Here is a 16,783-nt window from a genome sequence, read left to right as displayed (position 1 = left end):
GGACGGGGTGCTCCCTCAGGCCTGCCCCACCGTGACGCAGCGCTGGCCTCAGGCCGGGGCCGGGGTCAGGACATCGCCTCAGAGCCGGCCCTCCCGCCGCAGCGCGCGCGCGCGAACCGCCCGCCTCACGGCCACGAAGACCGCCTGGCGCGCGCCCAAGGCGGGAAGACGCTCCCCGGCTCCCGCGAGCGGCAGGGCGGGGTGGGGCGGGGCGGGAGGCGGGGTCAGCGCTCGGGGGCGGGGCCAGCGCCCGCGGGCGGGGCCAACCTCCTGCAACGGCGCTTCACGCACGCGCGCGACCTAGGCGCCATTCTCGGGCGGAAGAGGCGGGGCGGGGCGCTGTGCGCGTGCGCCCTGCTCTACGGAAGCCCGCAGGCCGCGTTTAAAGGCGAGGCGGTGGTGGCGGCTCCGGCCTAAAGTGGGGGCCGGAGAGTGCCGTGTCCGCCGGCCGGGGGCTGAGGGCGAGATGGCGGCGCCGTGAGGATCTCGGTGAGGCCTTCACCTCGGCGGTGGGCGGGGCGGGGGGCCCGCGGCCTGCACTGGCGGGGCGGACAGGGCGGGAAAGCGGCCGCGGGGCGGGCTGGGGGGGGGGCTGGGTTGGGGTGTGAGGGGGGGGAAGGGGCTGAGGGTGAGGAGGGGGCTCCGGCGCGGGCTCAGGGGGCGGTGGGGCCCGGGGGACCGGCTACCAGGCGGGAGGGCGGCCGAGGGGCTGACCTGAGAGAGGGGCGAGGGTTGAGGGCTGCGGGGGGCGCCGCGTCCCGCCCAGGGCCCTCGGGGCCTGCTCAGGGTCTGCTCTCTCGCTTGCAGCACGCACGGAGCAGGCTGGATGCCCACGGGCGGCAGGACACTATCACAGGCTGCCCAGGCGCTCGGCAGGGGCGCAAGACTTTTCTCCCCCCGAACACAGGTCTCCTTGCCCAGGCCCTACTGTTGGTCCCTTGGCCTCCCCATTGCCAGCCCCAGTCACTGGTACCGGCTACTGTTACGCCTTGTGTCTCTCCGGTCTGCAGGCAGAAACTGGGGTGGTGGCTTTGGGGATTTCCATTTCTCCCTGCTTGTGAACGCTTGGCTTCGCCAGGCCTGCACAGCTGCAGAGGACATGGCGGAGCAGAGGTACTGCGTGGACTACGCTAAGCGAGGCACAGCAGGCTGCAAGAAGTGCAAGGAGAAGATCGTGAAAGGAATGGTGCGCATTGGAAAGATTGTTCCTAATCCTTTCACGGAGTCTGGCGGGGACATGAAGGAGTGGTACCATGTGAAGTGCATCTTTGAGAAGCTAGAGAAGGCCCGGGCCACCACCAAGAAAATCGAAGACATCACAGACTTGGAAGGATGGGAAGAGCTACAAGATGGGGAGAAAGAATTAATCAACAAGCACATCTCAGGTGAGATGCAAGGCACCACCTGGATCACTTTTCTGTGTTACTCATTGTCAGGGTATGCCACTGACTGCCCCACAGCCTTTATGATGAAATCGTCACTGATGTGGGTAGTGGTGCTCAAATCCGTGTCTCAGCCCTATAGGAGAGGGAAGAAGTAGTCACTTTTACAATGGCACTTCTTAATTCGTTTGTCACAGCTGACAGTGGAGAAGGTCTAGGTGATTTAATTCATGTGCAGGTAAATCCCTGGAGGAATCATCAGTTATTTTCCATTTTTGGCTTTTTTACATAATCTTTAGTAAATTATGTAGTCTTTTAACTTCTGATACTGGAAAAATCTCTCTTCGTTTTTCTTTCTTCTCCAGCCCCAATTCTTTGAAGAGTTGCTTTTTGCAGTATACCTTACATAATATGTTGAGGGATGCATGAGGTTATTTCTGACTGCTGGTTTGAACCTTGCTGTTTTACAGAAGCAAATTCCAAGGCTGGAAGTACACCGAAGAAAAAAGTGATAGTCCAAGCTAAGCTTACTGCCACAGGACAGTTAACAACAAAAGATCCACTGGCTCTCATCACTCCATCACCAAAGAAGTTCTCTGGCTTCACAGGTAGGACTTAAGAAACTGATTCTGGGAAATCCTTCTCCTCTAATATCAGCATCAGAGGTGTTTTAACTTGGCTCATATTGGTAGGTTTTTATGTGTAGAAGATGGTTTAGTTTTAATTACTTTTTAAAATTAGGTTTGCCATAACTTGTTAGTGCTTTCTTAGGCTCTTAGTCTTGAAAGAACTCATGTTTGAGCTTCTAGTATTCCCAAGGAAACAAAGATTATGCAGTAAGCCGCGTTATCAGGCTGACTCCACTACTGCCTTAGCCCGTTGGCCAATTTCAGTCAAACTGTGAAGGTGCAGACGAAAGGTATCTCGTGTGGAGCTCAAAATTGTAAAAAATAGGTTGTGAGGAATTTCCAGTTGTGGTGTTCATGGAAAGGAAAAACTGTTATTCCTCAGCAGCTTGTCCAGAGAAGCAGCTGCCAGCAGGACGGTCAATATGTGAGCACCAACTGACCTGACACAGACATGTAGCTCTGAACCATCCAGAGCACATGTTGCCGCACACACAGCCAAAGAGATGAGAACATATAGGGGTGTTAGTATTACGAGAGAAGATGGGATGGGGACATCTTTCCCCCATTTTAGAAATGATCTTAGGAAAACATCATGCTCTGAAGGGCAAAGACCTATAAGGTAGAAATAAAACAGAAGCATCTGCCAGCAGGAATTCCTTTTCATCAAGGTTTGTTCATATTTATCTGGTAGAATTAAGGTCCAGAGAATTCTGGTGTACTGTGAAGAGCAAAACTAATGAAAAAACAGTTTAGAATTTTTTTTATGGTAATTAAAATTCAAAGTCACAAGTTTTGGGGTAGCACACATCATTATTCAGTTCTGAAGCTTTGCTACCATACTAGGATTGTTCTTTTCAGCTTGCTAGGCAGAGGTAGGTTCAACTTCAAAATGTGCACCATATTGTACTTGTTAAAAAAGCAATTTCTTATGTCTGATGCAGCCAAGCCAAAGAATTCAGAAGATGTCTCTGCAAACTCTTCCCACAAGTCTAGCCTATCTGCAAAAAAATGTGATCCGAAGCACAAAGACTGCTTGCTGCGAGAGTTCAGGAAGCTCTGTGCCATGGTTGCGGAAAAGCCTAGCTATAACGTGAAAACACAGATCATCCAGGATTTTCTGAAGAAGGGATCTGGAGGAGGTATGATTCCTGCTTGGCATTCTCAGCGTGTGAAAGCTCTCTCAAAATCAACCTCAAAGTATTATTTCAAAAGCAAGGGTGAAACAAAATCTCATTGCTGTGTAGTCTAAGCTGTGTGCTGTGGTGATCTCTGAACTATGGAGATAATGCTTGCAAAGTGAACTGTTTATCTGAATAACAAATTCAGGTAAGAATGTCTCAGTCTAGGATTGTGGGTAATGTATGTAAGGTGCTGCCAAACTTAGTGCTGCAATCAGATTTGGAAGGCAATTGCGGGTGTTTTCCGTAAGAAATCTCCTTCCACGTGAAGCAGAACTGTATGGTGGAAAGAGGAAGCCTCAGCTGCGGGATTTTTTTCCCAGGATCATGCTAATGGGCACAAACAACCAGAGCCTGTATGTGAAAATAAATTGTGACAGCTTCTAATGGTCTGTGCTTTTTTTTCCAGATGGTTTTCATGGTGATGTATACCTGACCATTAAGCTGCTGTTACCAGGCGTCATTAAAATTGTTTACAACTTGAATGATAAGCAGATTGTAAAGCTGTTTAGTAGGATTTTTAACTGCAGCCAAGAAGAAATGGTCCGGGACCTGGAACAGGTGAGTACAGACAGCAGTTCTCTTAATTTCTGCTGTTCAGTCCCTTGGTATGGAAATTGTATGATTATTATTTTCTGTAATTCTATTTGAAAGATTGTTAGCTTGGCTGGTGATTTTTTTTTTCTTTGCTTCAGCAGTTTTCATAGCACTTTCTGCCATCTGGAACCTTTAGAAAATAACGTTTGAACAGAAAGCAAGCTACGAATTCACCCACAAAACTTTAGAAACCAAGACTAAAATATCTAGGCAAGTTGGGCTGCATCTGCTATGTCTAAACTGCTTTGTCTAGCATATTCTTTTGCAACTGATTTATATTACTTTTGTTTGTAACATCATGTATCAAAAACTGTGATTCAATTAACAGATCTGTTACTGTGAGATTTAGTTGGCTCATACAGTTAAGCAACATTCATACAACTGCAAGTGCTCACACGTGTGCATTTAACTCCTGTGCACAGGAGTTGGTAATTGACTATGCACACTTATGGTTCATTGCAAGAGGGAGAAAATGGGTTAATTAGTTAATGAAGCTAATTCTTTCACCTCTGTTTATTGCCTTGGTATATACTGCCTTCTAATTACATCACTAGACTGTGTGAGATCCTTGGATTTACAAGTGGATTCATCCTGAGGAAATAAAGGGTCTGAAGGGTCTGTGATGCTGCAGCAGTGAAAAATAGAGCAATTAAACGATACTGGTACCCTTACATACCTTTTTTTTTTTTTCTTTGCAAATGAAATGGCTGAGAAGCTTTATTCTGTGTCAGGGCAGCTTTTTTCTAATGTTTGATTCCAATTCCTTCATGCAATCCCAGCATCATTCCTATGCTTTCTCCTACTTACTGGAACCATGTTGAATCTTCAGCGGTGTTCCCAATGACTAGCCATAGCTCTGATCCACACTCTTATTTTGTTTTTGGAGACAGGGAGATGTTTCTGAGACCATACGCCTCTTCTTTGAAAAGAGCAAGTCTTGTCCTCCAGCAGCCAAGAGTCTCCTGACCATCCAAGAGGTAGATGAATTCCTAATCCAGCTGTCAAAGCTTACTAAGGAGGATGACCAGCAAAGTGTGCTGCAACAGATCTCTCGCAGGTGAGGAAAGTAATTGGCCTCTGAAGGTTTACACTGAAACTAGGAGTGGCTATCTACATACCACAGGCTGGCATAGGAGAAAAACTAATCATAAGCCGCAGAGACTGAACTTAATATCTGCAAGCCACTATTAGTGATTTGATTAAGACTCCTGGACTGTTGACCAGCAGTGTTGAGAGTTATGTGGCTCCTGATCATGCCAGAGAATTTCATCCTTGCCTATCAGACGCTGTTCAGTCAGTTCTAAATAAGTGGCTTGCAGAACTACCTTAATGGTACTTAGCTGTTAATTAAGTTGCTGTTCTTAGGTGTGTTGGGAAAAGCCTTCAAGCCATTTGGACATGTTGAAGATTCTTGGTCTGGCTCAGTTTGTGTTGAGGAAGTTACTATCACTTACTCTTGATGCATTAATTAAGTGAATTTTGGAAGGTACGTCACCACTGAGGCAGAATTAATATTGACATTCGAACATAAAGATGCTAAAAAGCCCTTTGGATATTCTCTTGTGCCTCTGAAATGTCACTAGTAACGCATGTCCTCATGTCCTCATTTGATTTTAAACCCTGCAGAGGGGGAGGACCTTTTTTTAGAGGCCTGCATTAGAGAAGCTGTGGCTGCTCCCTCCCTGGCAGTGTCCAAGGCCAGGTTGGATGGGGCTTTGAGCACCCTGGGCTGGTGGAAGGGGTCCCTGCCCCTGGCAGGGGGAGTGGAATAAGATGATCTACAAGGTCCCTTCCACAGCAAACCATTCTGTGATTCTATGATCGGTTTCTTTTTTTCAGCTGGAAAGTAGTTCAGTTAAATATCTACCATTTCTGAATCTTCTCTCGCCCTTCAGATGTACGGGCAACGATCTGAAATGCATCATCAGGCTAATTAAGCATGACTTGAAAATGAATGCTGGAGCGAAGCATGTGTAAGTCTTATCATTTGTTGTGAGATAAAACCAAAAGTGGGCATTAGCCTCATAAGCCAGGAGCAGCAGACCTGAGGTTTGCCTGTTCTCAATTTGTTCAAGGTTGGATGCTTTGGACCCAAATGCTTATGAGGCATTCAAAGCATCACGCAACCTCCAGGACGTGGTAGAGCGAGTCCTGAAGAACCAGCTGGAGGCTGAGAAGGAGCCAGGTCTGAAGCGAACCCTCAGTGTGCAGGCCTCCCTGATGACCCCAGTTCAGCCCATGCTGGTAATGTTGGCTCCCCTGCAATGATAACCTTCAGCCGAGCAAGAGGTGGATTTCTCATGTGCTGTCAGAGACCCTCACCTTTAAGAATCAGTAGGCAGATAAGTGACTGTGTGTAGTATGAGCTAATAGAGTGTGCAGTGCTGATTTTCATGTTTAATGCCATTTTATAAAGTGTTGTCTATCAAGAAGCCAGTATTCAGTGTACTCAGTACTTGCACCTTCAGTGCTGCTGCAGAAGCTAGAATCTTTACTTGGTTGCAGTCCAGAAGTGACTTTGTTTGTTTGCTGTCATTCCAGAAGTTGATGCTTTCTCTGGAAATAGTGTAAGCTTGCCATTGGATGAGAGATTCAAATAAGTTTGTTTTTTTCGTTTGAACAAATCAGAGTTAAATATGTACTTCTGGGCTAAGTGCACTTCTACAAAGGCACAGTACTTACACATTTAAGTATTTGGAGGAGATAAGCACTGAAAAGCTGTAATTATCAGGGCATATGCAGATGATTCTAAGTAAATGAGTCATTAAGAAAAGGAAAACTTGAACTGGATATCAGAGAGCTTGGACAAAAAGATCTACAATGGAATTGGTATTTCATTCATGAACTTAGGTAAGAGTAGCTTTATTTTTAAATGTATGATCTGAGTTTGTTTGGAACTTACTTCTCTCCACCTTTCTAAGGCTGAAGCCTGCAAGTCAATTGAGTATGCCATGAAGAAGTGCCCAAATGGCATGTATGCGGAGATCAAATACGATGGCGAGCGGGTGCAGGTCCATAAAAATGGAGATCATTTCAGCTACTTCAGCAGAAGCCTCAAACCTGTCCTCCCACATAAAGTAAGCGCCTAGAAACTGTCTCTTCTGTTGTGCCAGCTCCTCTATAAACACGACTGAGTTGCACAACAGTTTCTATAGGCAAGGAGGTTACCTTCTGTTGTAGAGTTTTTTCTAATTTATGCAGATACCTGGAATCTGGAAAAGCAACACTGAACAGAATTGTAACCAATTAGTTTTGGTGGACATTAAGAGTTTGAAACTAAAGTTAAGCTGTCTGCCTTGGAGTCCTTTTTATGCGCTGCATTTTGGAAGGCTTGATGCCAGTTGGGTGACTTGGTTGTATTTGTTCAAGATTCATTTTTCCATTTGTAGACTGTGCTGTCTGTACAATAGTAGAAATTAAAGCTGGTGCAGGTATGCTTGCACGTGCCTCAGACATGCTTCTGGAGAAAATATCTGCATTGGAACGAGTCCATCTCTTCAGCCAGTAGATGTATTTTTCTTTCCTGTTTTTTTCCCGAAGGTGGCCCATTTTAAGGACTTCATCCCTCAGGCTTTCCCTGGTGGGCAAAGTATGATCCTAGATTCAGAAGTTCTTCTGATTGACAACAAAACTGGCAAGCCACTTCCATTTGGGACTCTTGGTGTGCACAAGGTAAAAAAAAAAAAAAAAAAATTCCTTTGTTGTGGTTGGAGGCTGTTATTCTGCTGACTTAAACGCACTAGCACGCAATCTGTTACCACAAGATAATTTAAGGGATCTGGTGCTTGCTAGAGCATCTGGGGAAAAGATAAGGTCCCTGAGAAGGCTGATATTAATGAAAAGGTGCTGTTCTAATACGATAGATTTGATACTAACTTGATCACTAGCAGGAAGGTAAGAAAACTTCAGCCCAAGATAAATATTAAACACCGCTTGGAAATTCTTGCAGTTCTGTCATTGCTGATCAGTGTTTGAGCAATGTGTGTCAGCCTGGAAGAGCACAGTGCTGCAGAGAGTATTTAGTCCGTACGAATATTATGTAGTGCTTATGCCTTGACTAAATGGTGGTGAGGAAGAGGACAGTAAAATGAAAATTAAACTCTAAGTGCCTTAACTTAAAGTAGCCATTAATCTGAAGTCTCTGGAATGCTTGTTGGTTTTTTGTTGCAGCAGTAGTGACAGATGTTACATTGCCCGAAGCCATTAATATTTGTGGCGTTATTTCCCTGTCAATAGGAAATTAGCATGTTTTATCTTCTTAGTTTGTGCTTTGACACTTCCAGTCTAAATCTTTAATTCTCAGAATACATCTGTGTTTTAGAAGAGGCCTAAGCTTATAACAAAAAGATTATGGAGATAAAAATACATCCTTTTGTTTCTGTTATTTTTCTAAAACTCTATCGTTGCTTGTGACAACTGCAGAATTCTTTTTAACTGTCTTTCAGAAAGCTGCTTTCCAAGACGCCAACGTTTGCTTGTTTGTGTTTGACTGCATCTATTTCAATGACATCAGCCTGATGGACAGGTATGTGTCTGGCACAGTGCAAGAGCAGCCTGACCGGTTTCCTCGCGTGAACTCACTGGAAGACACTACTGCTGCAGAGGGAGCAGTTCACACTGGCTGCTAAGACTGGCCATTTACCCCTATAAAATCAAGACGGCATGGGAGAATCCTTGCTGTGCTGAGGAGTTTCACTATGGAGTTCCATCTTGTTCTGCAGTTCCAAAATACCAGGATTTAACAGCATTTCAGTGCCTAGCTCATCTGACATCCTCTGAAACTAAATGCACTCTTAGCACAATAATTCTATTTTTATAACTTCCTGGAGGAAAGTAAGAATTGATTTGTCTTTTCTGGACTTCAGTAGGATAAATCATTTAATTATTTAAATAGCTTTTCTCAATGTTCATGTGACTGGTACTTCACGTTGAAATTACTTGCTTGTCCTTAATTATCTGTCCCCTGATTTAGGCCTCTGTGTGAACGTCGTAAGTTTCTCCACGATAACATGGTTGAAATCCCCAACCGGATCCTCTTCTCGGAGATGAAGCAAGTCACAGTGAGTTCAGTGTTAAAATGGCATGCATGCTGATCTCAGACTGCACTCTGGATGCTTCGTTGCTCCTTTAACACGTGGCCATTTCTATGATTAAGGCTGCAAATCCAGCAATTCCCTGCCTGTCAAAATCGTGCTACTTCTGGTCTGTGTGCAAGACTTCTTGAGCTAGTGTTGTTCAAGAGGGCCGTGCCTGTGCTCCCGTCTTGTCTTGGCTACAACCACTTCAGAATAGCCTTAACTTGCACATCTCTCTTTTCTGGCTTCTTAATGATTTTGTAGTCATTGTAATTTTGATGTTGTTAGGAGGAGCTAAAGCCTGTTGTAGCTTAGTCAGTACTGTGCAATGCTAAGCTGTGTAGACAGTTGTAGAGCTGTGTAGGCTGAATTGTGATTGAAGGGAGGTGGGCTGCTTCCAGTTCCCCGACTGGCAACTTCAGGTGCCGCACAGCCCAGACACATGTTGAGTGCTAGCTGCAGCATGCTCGGTTTTTCCATTAATTGTTATGCACAAGCTCTATGTCCCATTATTTTTGCCCACTGCTACTGATTTCTGTAGCACCTTGGTTCTGGTGGAGAATACTTGGACATCTGGGCAGAGCATTTTGGGAAGAAGAAAAGAGTGTAGGTCCCAAGGCAGATGGATAGACAAGTAAGCAGGCACTGCTGGTTGAGGAAAATCTGACCTTGTACGTATGGGACATGTGCAGGACGCAGTCACTGTGGCTCCCTTGTACCTGAGGAGTACTTTGTAACTAACAAACCCTTCTCTTCTTAGGACATATTCCCAGCTTAGTCGCTGGATATCCAGCAAAGAGAACACATACGGGACACTCCTTGTAAAACTATTTTGTGAAATTATCTATTCGTCTCTCTGCAGTTGTTTTAGTTTTGGTGCACCACTGCTCCAAATAGTAAGCCTGAAGACTGCAGCCCTTTGACAGTCTTGAGCTAACCATGATTCTTTTCTTTTTCAGAAAGCTTCAGATCTGGCAGATATGATCACCCGAGTCATCCGTGAGGGACTGGAAGGACTGGTGTTGAAAGATGCAAAGGCAGGTTCACATTTACTCTTCATTGGTGTATGCTGGGAATTGGGGAATAACAACAGACAGAGGTCTGTGGATGAAGCACACAAGGCTGAGTGTTATTCAAAGACCTCGGGGTTCTTGTCGATGCTGACATCCAATCCAAGTTGCTCCTTGTATATCTGAGCACTGCTGTGCTCTTGTGCCGCTAAGCTGGATAAAAGCCAGGGGTATTGAGGAGATAGCTGCCCACCGGATGGTCTTTCTGACTGGGGGTTCTTGCCTTCTTTTGCACAGGGTAATTATGAACCAGGAAAACGACACTGGCTGAAAGTGAAAAAGGACTACCTAAACGAGGGTGCAATGGCTGACACAGCAGACCTGGTGGTGCTGGGAGCTTTCTATGGACAAGGCAGTAAAGGTAGGGCTCTGGGCTTGGCTGAAGTCAGATCTGTCAGTTCAGAAAACTCAAGCTTTTTACCGTTCTAGGCCTCCTGTAGCATTTGGTCTCCTACCAGAACAAGACTGGCTGTAGCAGTGACCGTCTGCTGCAGCCCATCATGTCCCAGGCTAGGAGTTTGTTGTGGGTTTGTTGGCACAGCAAAGCCTTAGGTCTTGGGTTGGGCTCTTACGCAGCGTAGAGGCTCTCTGTTCAGCTTTGTATGTGGGAGTGATGCTGTGACATCATCACGAGCCCAAGGCCCTTTGACTCCTGAAGATCGTAAAGGGTTTTGGTTCATTACTTTGCTTTTTGAAAAGCTGTGTCTTGTTCTGTAGAAGATGTGAACTACCCTGCTCTCCCCTCCTGCAGGTGGGATGATGTCCATCTTCCTCATGGGCTGCTATGATCCCAAGAGTGAGAAGTGGTGCACTGTGACCAAGTGTTCTGGTGGCCATGATGACGCCACCTTGGCGCGTCTGCAAACAGAGCTGGACATGGTGAAGATCAGCAAGGTGAGGGGAGCTCTGGCATGGATCCAAGGGATGCTCAGCAAAGGGCTTGGTAAAAGCTGCCTTCTGCTGAGCCGCAGCTGAGGTGCTGGCTAAATGCAGAATGGAAGTGCTCTGCTAGGCACGAGTAGAGGCTCAATTAGCGTTAAAGCAGAGAAACTGCTCTGACACAAATGAGATGATGTAGGCGCAGCCAGCTCCCAAAGATGCGGTGCTGCCGGAGATTCGTACTCGGACACTGAGTGGGAAGCCAGGCACCATCTGTTGCCTGCTAAGACAAAGTTTTATTGGGAAGAGCGGAGCAAGTGCAGGGTTTTTTGGCATACTGCGACTGGTGAAGACAGTCACTAGATGGGGCTGCGGGTGAGGTGTGCTTGAGTCAGACTGTTGTCTTGTGGCTAGATAACTTGACGTGTTGGAGTTCAGATTTTTGTGAGTGACTTATTTAGGTGAGGAATCTTACTTTCCAAGACTTGACAAAAAAACAGACAGCTGAATTTTAATATTTACTTGACATCCTGAAGACCAGGATTAATTTGCATCAAGGTTACAAAATCTTAAAAAAAAATTGGTAGTTTTATATGAATCACAATTGGAGCCACAATGTTATTGTTTTACATATAGCATGACTAATTGAGAGCTGTTACAGGTAATTTTCATGATTCTCTAGGTAAGAGAAGCTGCTGCAGATCAGTGCACCCTGCACTGCCGGCTAAAGCAAGTGTCATCCATACAAAGGCAATGTAATGCCTACATGCTAATCTACTCCTAGGTTAGCTTTCAGCAGCTTCCGTTGTAGCAATAGGTTCGTATGTGATCATAAGTGCTATCATTTTGGTTTTGTGCTTTTAATTCATAGGATCCTAGTAAAATTCCAAAGTGGCTAAAAATCAACAAAATCTACTACCCAGACTTCATTGTCCCAGATCCAACGGTAAGTGCTGTCCTAGTCATGTAACTGTGTTTTCCAGCCCTGATACAGTGTACACATTGCGTCCGTTACAAGATTAGTCTTCATACTTGGAACAGGAAATTAAGTGCAAGTTTTTATCTCTGAATCTTGCAGATGCATTTGAGGCCAAGAACTTCATGAAGAAATCATACCTGCAGCACTTCTGGGAGATACTGTTGTGCATTAAATCCCTTCCAGAAGTGAACTTAGTTTGAATTTGAGGCATGAAAAATCTGACTTAAAACGGTTGAAGCACAACCATAACCCTAAACGTTGCTGCTGTTTTATGGAATTTATCAGTATGCTTTGTGCCCTGTGTGTCTGATAGAAAAGGTGTTACCTAGAAATTGGCATTATGTATTAGTGGAGGATCTCTGACTCGCTGCAGTGTAACCAGAATTTTTTCTAATTAATGCAACCAAGCAGGTCACTTTGTGTAGACGGAGCTCAGTGGGCTGGGGCGGGGAGGAGGGGTTGTTGCAGAAGTAGAGGAGTACAGACACATTAGAGTTAGTTCATGAGAGAGCACAGGAATGTGACGTGACTTCCTCAATGCTGTGTTTAGAAAGCCCCAGTGTGGGAGATCACAGGGGCTGAATTCTCTAAAGCTGAAGCCCACACTGCAGATGGGATCTCCATTCGCTTCCCTCGCTGCACCCGCATTCGAGACGACAAAGACTGGAAGACAGCCACCAACCTCCAGCAGCTTAAGGTACATGAACACAGTATGTCTGCAGCACGTTCGAGAGTAAGCTCTGATAACAACCTGTATTTAAAAAGACAAATTTTGATAGCAGGGTATGTAGAGTAGATACCTGCTGACTGGTACCTATGGCGGCATGTTACATCTTCCATTTATTCTAGGCTCAGGCTGCTTGCTGGATTATTTCGATATGAATCTTATTCTTTCCTGGGGTGTCTCGAGTCTCTTGAGCAGTTGCGTTGTGCGCTGTCAGGAAAGTCTGTGCTGGCAGCTGGTTGTATCAGCTCTTGTAACCGCCTTCACAGTGAGGAATTTCCTTCCTGAAAGAGGTGACCTTTATTCTCCGAAGTGTTTATGGTCATTCGGCCTCCCATGAATTGCCAGGATTGGGGAGGCGTCTGGGAAGTGACCGAGGGTAGCCTGGCCTGGTGGCAGTGAGCAGGACCCCTGGGGCTGCACCCACCCCACACAGCCTTGACACCACCTTTACTGATGGGAGCCCCTTGGCCTGCTGCCATCCCCAGCAGCGCGTCAGCTGTTGATGAGCTCTGTTCTCAGTCTCGTTATTGTCGTTTGGGCTGTCTTCGCACTGCCTACAGGAATACTGGCAGCAGATGTAAGTGCTTGTTATGCCATGGAAGCAAGGAGTGATTCAGCCCACCTGCTCCCCAGCAGTCTTTCTGGCTCCCTGTGCCGGTGAGGGAGAGAGAGGTAAAACACGCTCTTCAGACAGACTGTTCCCTGCGCGAGCCGTGGGTGTTATTCATCCTTCGGGCTAGGGAGCCAGGCTCTGAAGAGTTAGCCTGTCTTGCTCCGTAGTACATCATGTGAGTATGGCTTCACTTAATGTCAAGCAGCTGCGTGGAACACAGACAGCTTGAACAAAGTTGACAGGAAAATGGCTACAAGGAGGTGCAGGAAGGGAAAGTATGTGAGCAAACACTTCGCGGGGGCGAAACCAACAAGGGGAGAGCATGCATTACGGCTCGTGTCTAATGTCAGAGGCTTCGCTGTGGCTAACGGCAGTGCTTTTTTCCTGGTGGGACAGGAGCTGTACCAAATCTCCAAAGAGAAGGCTGATTTCAATGTTGTTGCTGGGGAGGAGGATGAGTCCACGGCTGGCAGCAGTGGAGAGAATGAGGGAAATTCCAGGTCTTCCACACCACACAGCGCTATTAAAACTCCCCCAAGCAAGTCACCTGCTAAAGCCAAGAAGCCAGAAGGTAAGATGGTGCTCTCCAGGGAGAGCCTCAGGGTGCGTTTGCTGCGTTCAGGGCAGGCTGGTGTTGGAGCTTTGCCTTCCTCAGATGCCCAGAGATCCTGTGGCAGCTTTCATGTGCATGTCAGGGTTAACAGCCAAAGCTGTTCAGACCCTGGCTTTGGCCTATGTTATTCATAGCATCAGCCGAATAGCCAGAGCTCTGAGGTGTGCTGGGACCGAGAAAAGATGGAAACAGCACTGATGACACTGCTCAGGTTGGTGCTTAGGCAACTCATTTAGACAATAAAAGCTCTCCGAGATCATGTGCTGCCTAGAACACATATCCTGAACCTAGCAGAGTCTCATAGTTTGTACCAAAACTACCTTGGAGTGATTTCTCTGGCACTGCAGTCGCCTTTCATCTTGCAGATCAAGGTTCTTAGCAGAATGTGTAAGACTGAACAGCAAACCTGCTGCTTCCGTTCCTGCAGATCACATGCCCTTTGGTTAGACATTTTTGGCCATGAAGCAGTATTTAATTTTATTTGGATGAAATTCATGCATGTAATAGGGCACCTGGATGGAGGGGATTTCCAGGTAGTAAATTACAAAGCTGTGAAATGAATTTGATTCACTAGCGCTTTGTCGCTGGGGAATAACTTGAAGGAAATTCCTGAGCAGTCTCAAAAGGGCAGAGTGTGGTGACAGCAGGGAAGGAAGGTGAACAGCAGTACCGTGGAGATGAGGGCAGGAAGATGCCCTGGGCCATTTGCAGTAGAAAAATTTGTCTTACTGGTTACATTCTAACTCACAGATTTTCCAGAAAGAGGGGGAAAGCCTTTTGCCTTCTACTCTCTTCGCTCTTCTCCCCTCATTTTAATACACAACCAGTATCTGGACATAGACCACAAATGGGAAATGTTTTTGTTTTTAGAAAGCAAAGCAGTTATTGGATCCCCTCAAAAATCAGAGGAGAAACGAGGCGAGAAGAGAAAAGCATCTGAGATGGATGACAATGGAAAAAAGGTACAGACAGCTGGACTTTGGGGTGGGAGGAAGCTGAGGCAGTTTCAACTGTCTGCTCACTTTTGCCTTCCGTCTGGAAAGTCTTTGAAATCTTCCTACAGCAGCACCCTAAATTAAAATGAAATGTAACAGCAGAAATAGCAGCAAGCCCCCTTGCAAAGGAAGTGAATGGCCACAGCTCTTCTTTCCTGTAACCGGGTTGGTCATGCTAAAGGCCAGTGCTGTGTTCCCCCACCAGCAACGTCCTGCTCCGCAGTGTGCTGTGATTGCTGCACAGCTGCTCTTCCCGAGTGCTGCATGTGGAAGCGTTGGGAGCTCTACGGGGAGAGAACTGTCCTTTCTAGCTCATTGTGCAGCAAATTGTAGGAGTGAAGTAAGAGTCACTGAGCTATAATTTCCTGATAAGCCTGGAGTAGCTATTTTGATGTAAAAGGCAAGCGTCCTCCTGGGGCAGTTATGTTCTCCCACAAGAAACATCAGCTTGTAAAGACAAAGACATGGAGATCATGTTTACTGGACCACATCAGCATCATCACTAAGGGGAATATGGGGTAGTAATTCCCCTTAGCGAGGGAAGCGCTGGTCAGCTGTAACATCTGGCTTTCAGAGCGATCGTAGGGGTGCTGCTCCTGTGTATGATTTAATGGCGGCCCAAAGAGCAATTCACAGTTATTAGTCATGGGATTAGAACGATAACTTTGGGAACTGTGAATGCACTGGTTCATGCCTCAAAATTCCGTGTGATTTCCAGACCAGTGTAATGGTCTTCACCAACCTGTGCTTCTCATCCTCTTTCACAATATGCAGGTGCTGCTGGACATATTCACTGGTGTGAAGCTGTACCTGTCGCCCTCTGTGAAGGACTTTGACAAAATCCGGCGGTATTTCATAGCATACGATGGGGATCTTGTGCCAGAGTTTGACACAGCCTCAGCAACGCATGTGATAGGGGACATTGATGAGAATCCTGGTGCTACGCGTGTGTCTCCCAACTGGATCTGGGAATGCATCCGGAAACGGAGACTGGTGGCCCCATGCTAGCAGCGTGGGGCAGCTGACTTGAGATAAGAATTCCCTGAAGGCAACAGCTGAGAACTAGGTAGGTTGAAGAAATGGTGAGGTTCCTCTGTGGAGACATGGATAAAAATAAAATGCCCAAGTCCAGCAGAGGTAGTTATACAGATCCATAGCAACTGTATGGAATTAATTAAAACAACCCTCTGAAGAAATGTCACTGCTGAATCCATTTTTCTGCCCATAACGTAGACCACTGCACCTACCTAGGTGCTGCTTTAGTCTCCTTGGGTTTTTAAAGTTTGGGTATTTTTATAGATAAAGAAATAAAACTGAAGCAGTTTCTCCTTTGCTGTCAGGACTTTTTTCCAAAGGTTATTCTCTGCCTGGACAGGAAAACAGACCGTCAAGTTTGTGAAACTATTGGCTGCGTCGCCAGGCCCCTTTTGCTACATGGCTACAATTTACGTGAAGGACACGTGTCCTCCTCCTGGTTTGACTTTTCTTTCCTGTCTTTTAACATTCAGCACAGGTCTGATTCCAGTAGCAGTTCACACCTCTGCCCTAGGTTTCACATTAAAACTAGGACACCAAATAAGCTTCCGTTACAGCAACTGCTGTAATATTTTCCAAGCTTCTTCTTGGCGCATTTTTTTGCTAGAATATGTTGCTCACATGTTCTGCTATTCATGTTCCAAGTAAAAGCTGAGAAAGGAACTCTACCCCCTGGATCTTCTAGGGTGGTTGAGAGACCTCCTTAGCTGAAGCTGTTCAAAACTACTGCAAGTACTTGAATATTAATGAAATAAGGAAGGTAGGTTTTAGAAATAGGGGTTCATTTTAACTTCACTGCTTTGCAAATGACAGCGTGGGTTTGCTGAATACTCCGTGAGGAGGCTGACTGCATGTGTGTGTTATGAAAGGAACAGGGAGCTGACCGGCTTACCCTCGGTCTCAAGGGGGACAGAGTGTGCTCTCCCCTTTGTAACCTTCACAAAATTAAGGTTGTAATGCTAAAATGTTAGTGTTTGCAGTTAGCTTTTTTCCTTCAACTTCTTCTATAAT

At 46.1% G+C, this 16,783-nt stretch overlaps 1 protein-coding gene across 2 annotated transcripts; it reads left to right on the top strand.

Annotated features, from left to right (window-relative positions):
* Window positions 1-337: 337 nt before the first annotated feature.
* On the top strand, window positions 338-15,933 carry LIG3 (DNA ligase 3). Of its 2 annotated transcripts, none has more exons than XM_075440453.1 (20): window positions 338-489; window positions 808-1,385; window positions 1,853-1,990; window positions 2,953-3,150; window positions 3,599-3,750; window positions 4,677-4,843; window positions 5,682-5,759; window positions 5,862-6,030; window positions 6,708-6,863; window positions 7,327-7,458; window positions 8,232-8,311; window positions 8,759-8,846; window positions 9,821-9,898; window positions 10,169-10,292; window positions 10,683-10,825; window positions 11,682-11,756; window positions 12,340-12,486; window positions 13,526-13,700; window positions 14,613-14,704; window positions 15,512-15,933. In XM_075440453.1, exons 2-20 carry the CDS (start codon window positions 827-829, stop codon window positions 15,743-15,745), a joined length of 2,985 nt encoding a protein of 994 aa, XP_075296568.1. In that variant the 5' UTR covers window positions 338-489; window positions 808-826; the 3' UTR covers window positions 15,746-15,933. The 2 variants fall into 2 exon arrangements, with proteins under 2 accessions (XP_075296568.1, XP_075296569.1); XM_075440454.1 differs by having other exon boundaries at window positions 339-489; window positions 1,079-1,385.
* The last annotated feature ends 850 nt before the right edge of the window (window positions 15,934-16,783 follow it).

This window comes from Opisthocomus hoazin, chromosome 20, assembly GCF_030867145.1.
Source record: "Opisthocomus hoazin isolate bOpiHoa1 chromosome 20, bOpiHoa1.hap1, whole genome shotgun sequence".
Lineage (NCBI taxonomy): Eukaryota > Metazoa > Chordata > Aves > Opisthocomiformes > Opisthocomidae > Opisthocomus > Opisthocomus hoazin.
Note: the sequence above shows the minus strand (reverse complement) of the source record. Positions and strands in the feature narration are given on the sequence as shown.

Coding starts and splice junctions, on each gene's coding strand:
- LIG3 (XM_075440453.1), top strand. CDS start 827: ATGCCCACGGGCGGCAGGACACTATCACAGGCTGCCCAGGCGCTCGGC. Junction 6,031..6,707: donor CCCCAGTTCAGCCCATGCTG/GTAATGTTGGCT, acceptor CACCTTTCTAAG/GCTGAAGCCTGCAAGTCAAT. Junction 8,312..8,758: donor GACATCAGCCTGATGGACAG/GTATGTGTCTGG, acceptor CCCCTGATTTAG/GCCTCTGTGTGAACGTCGTA.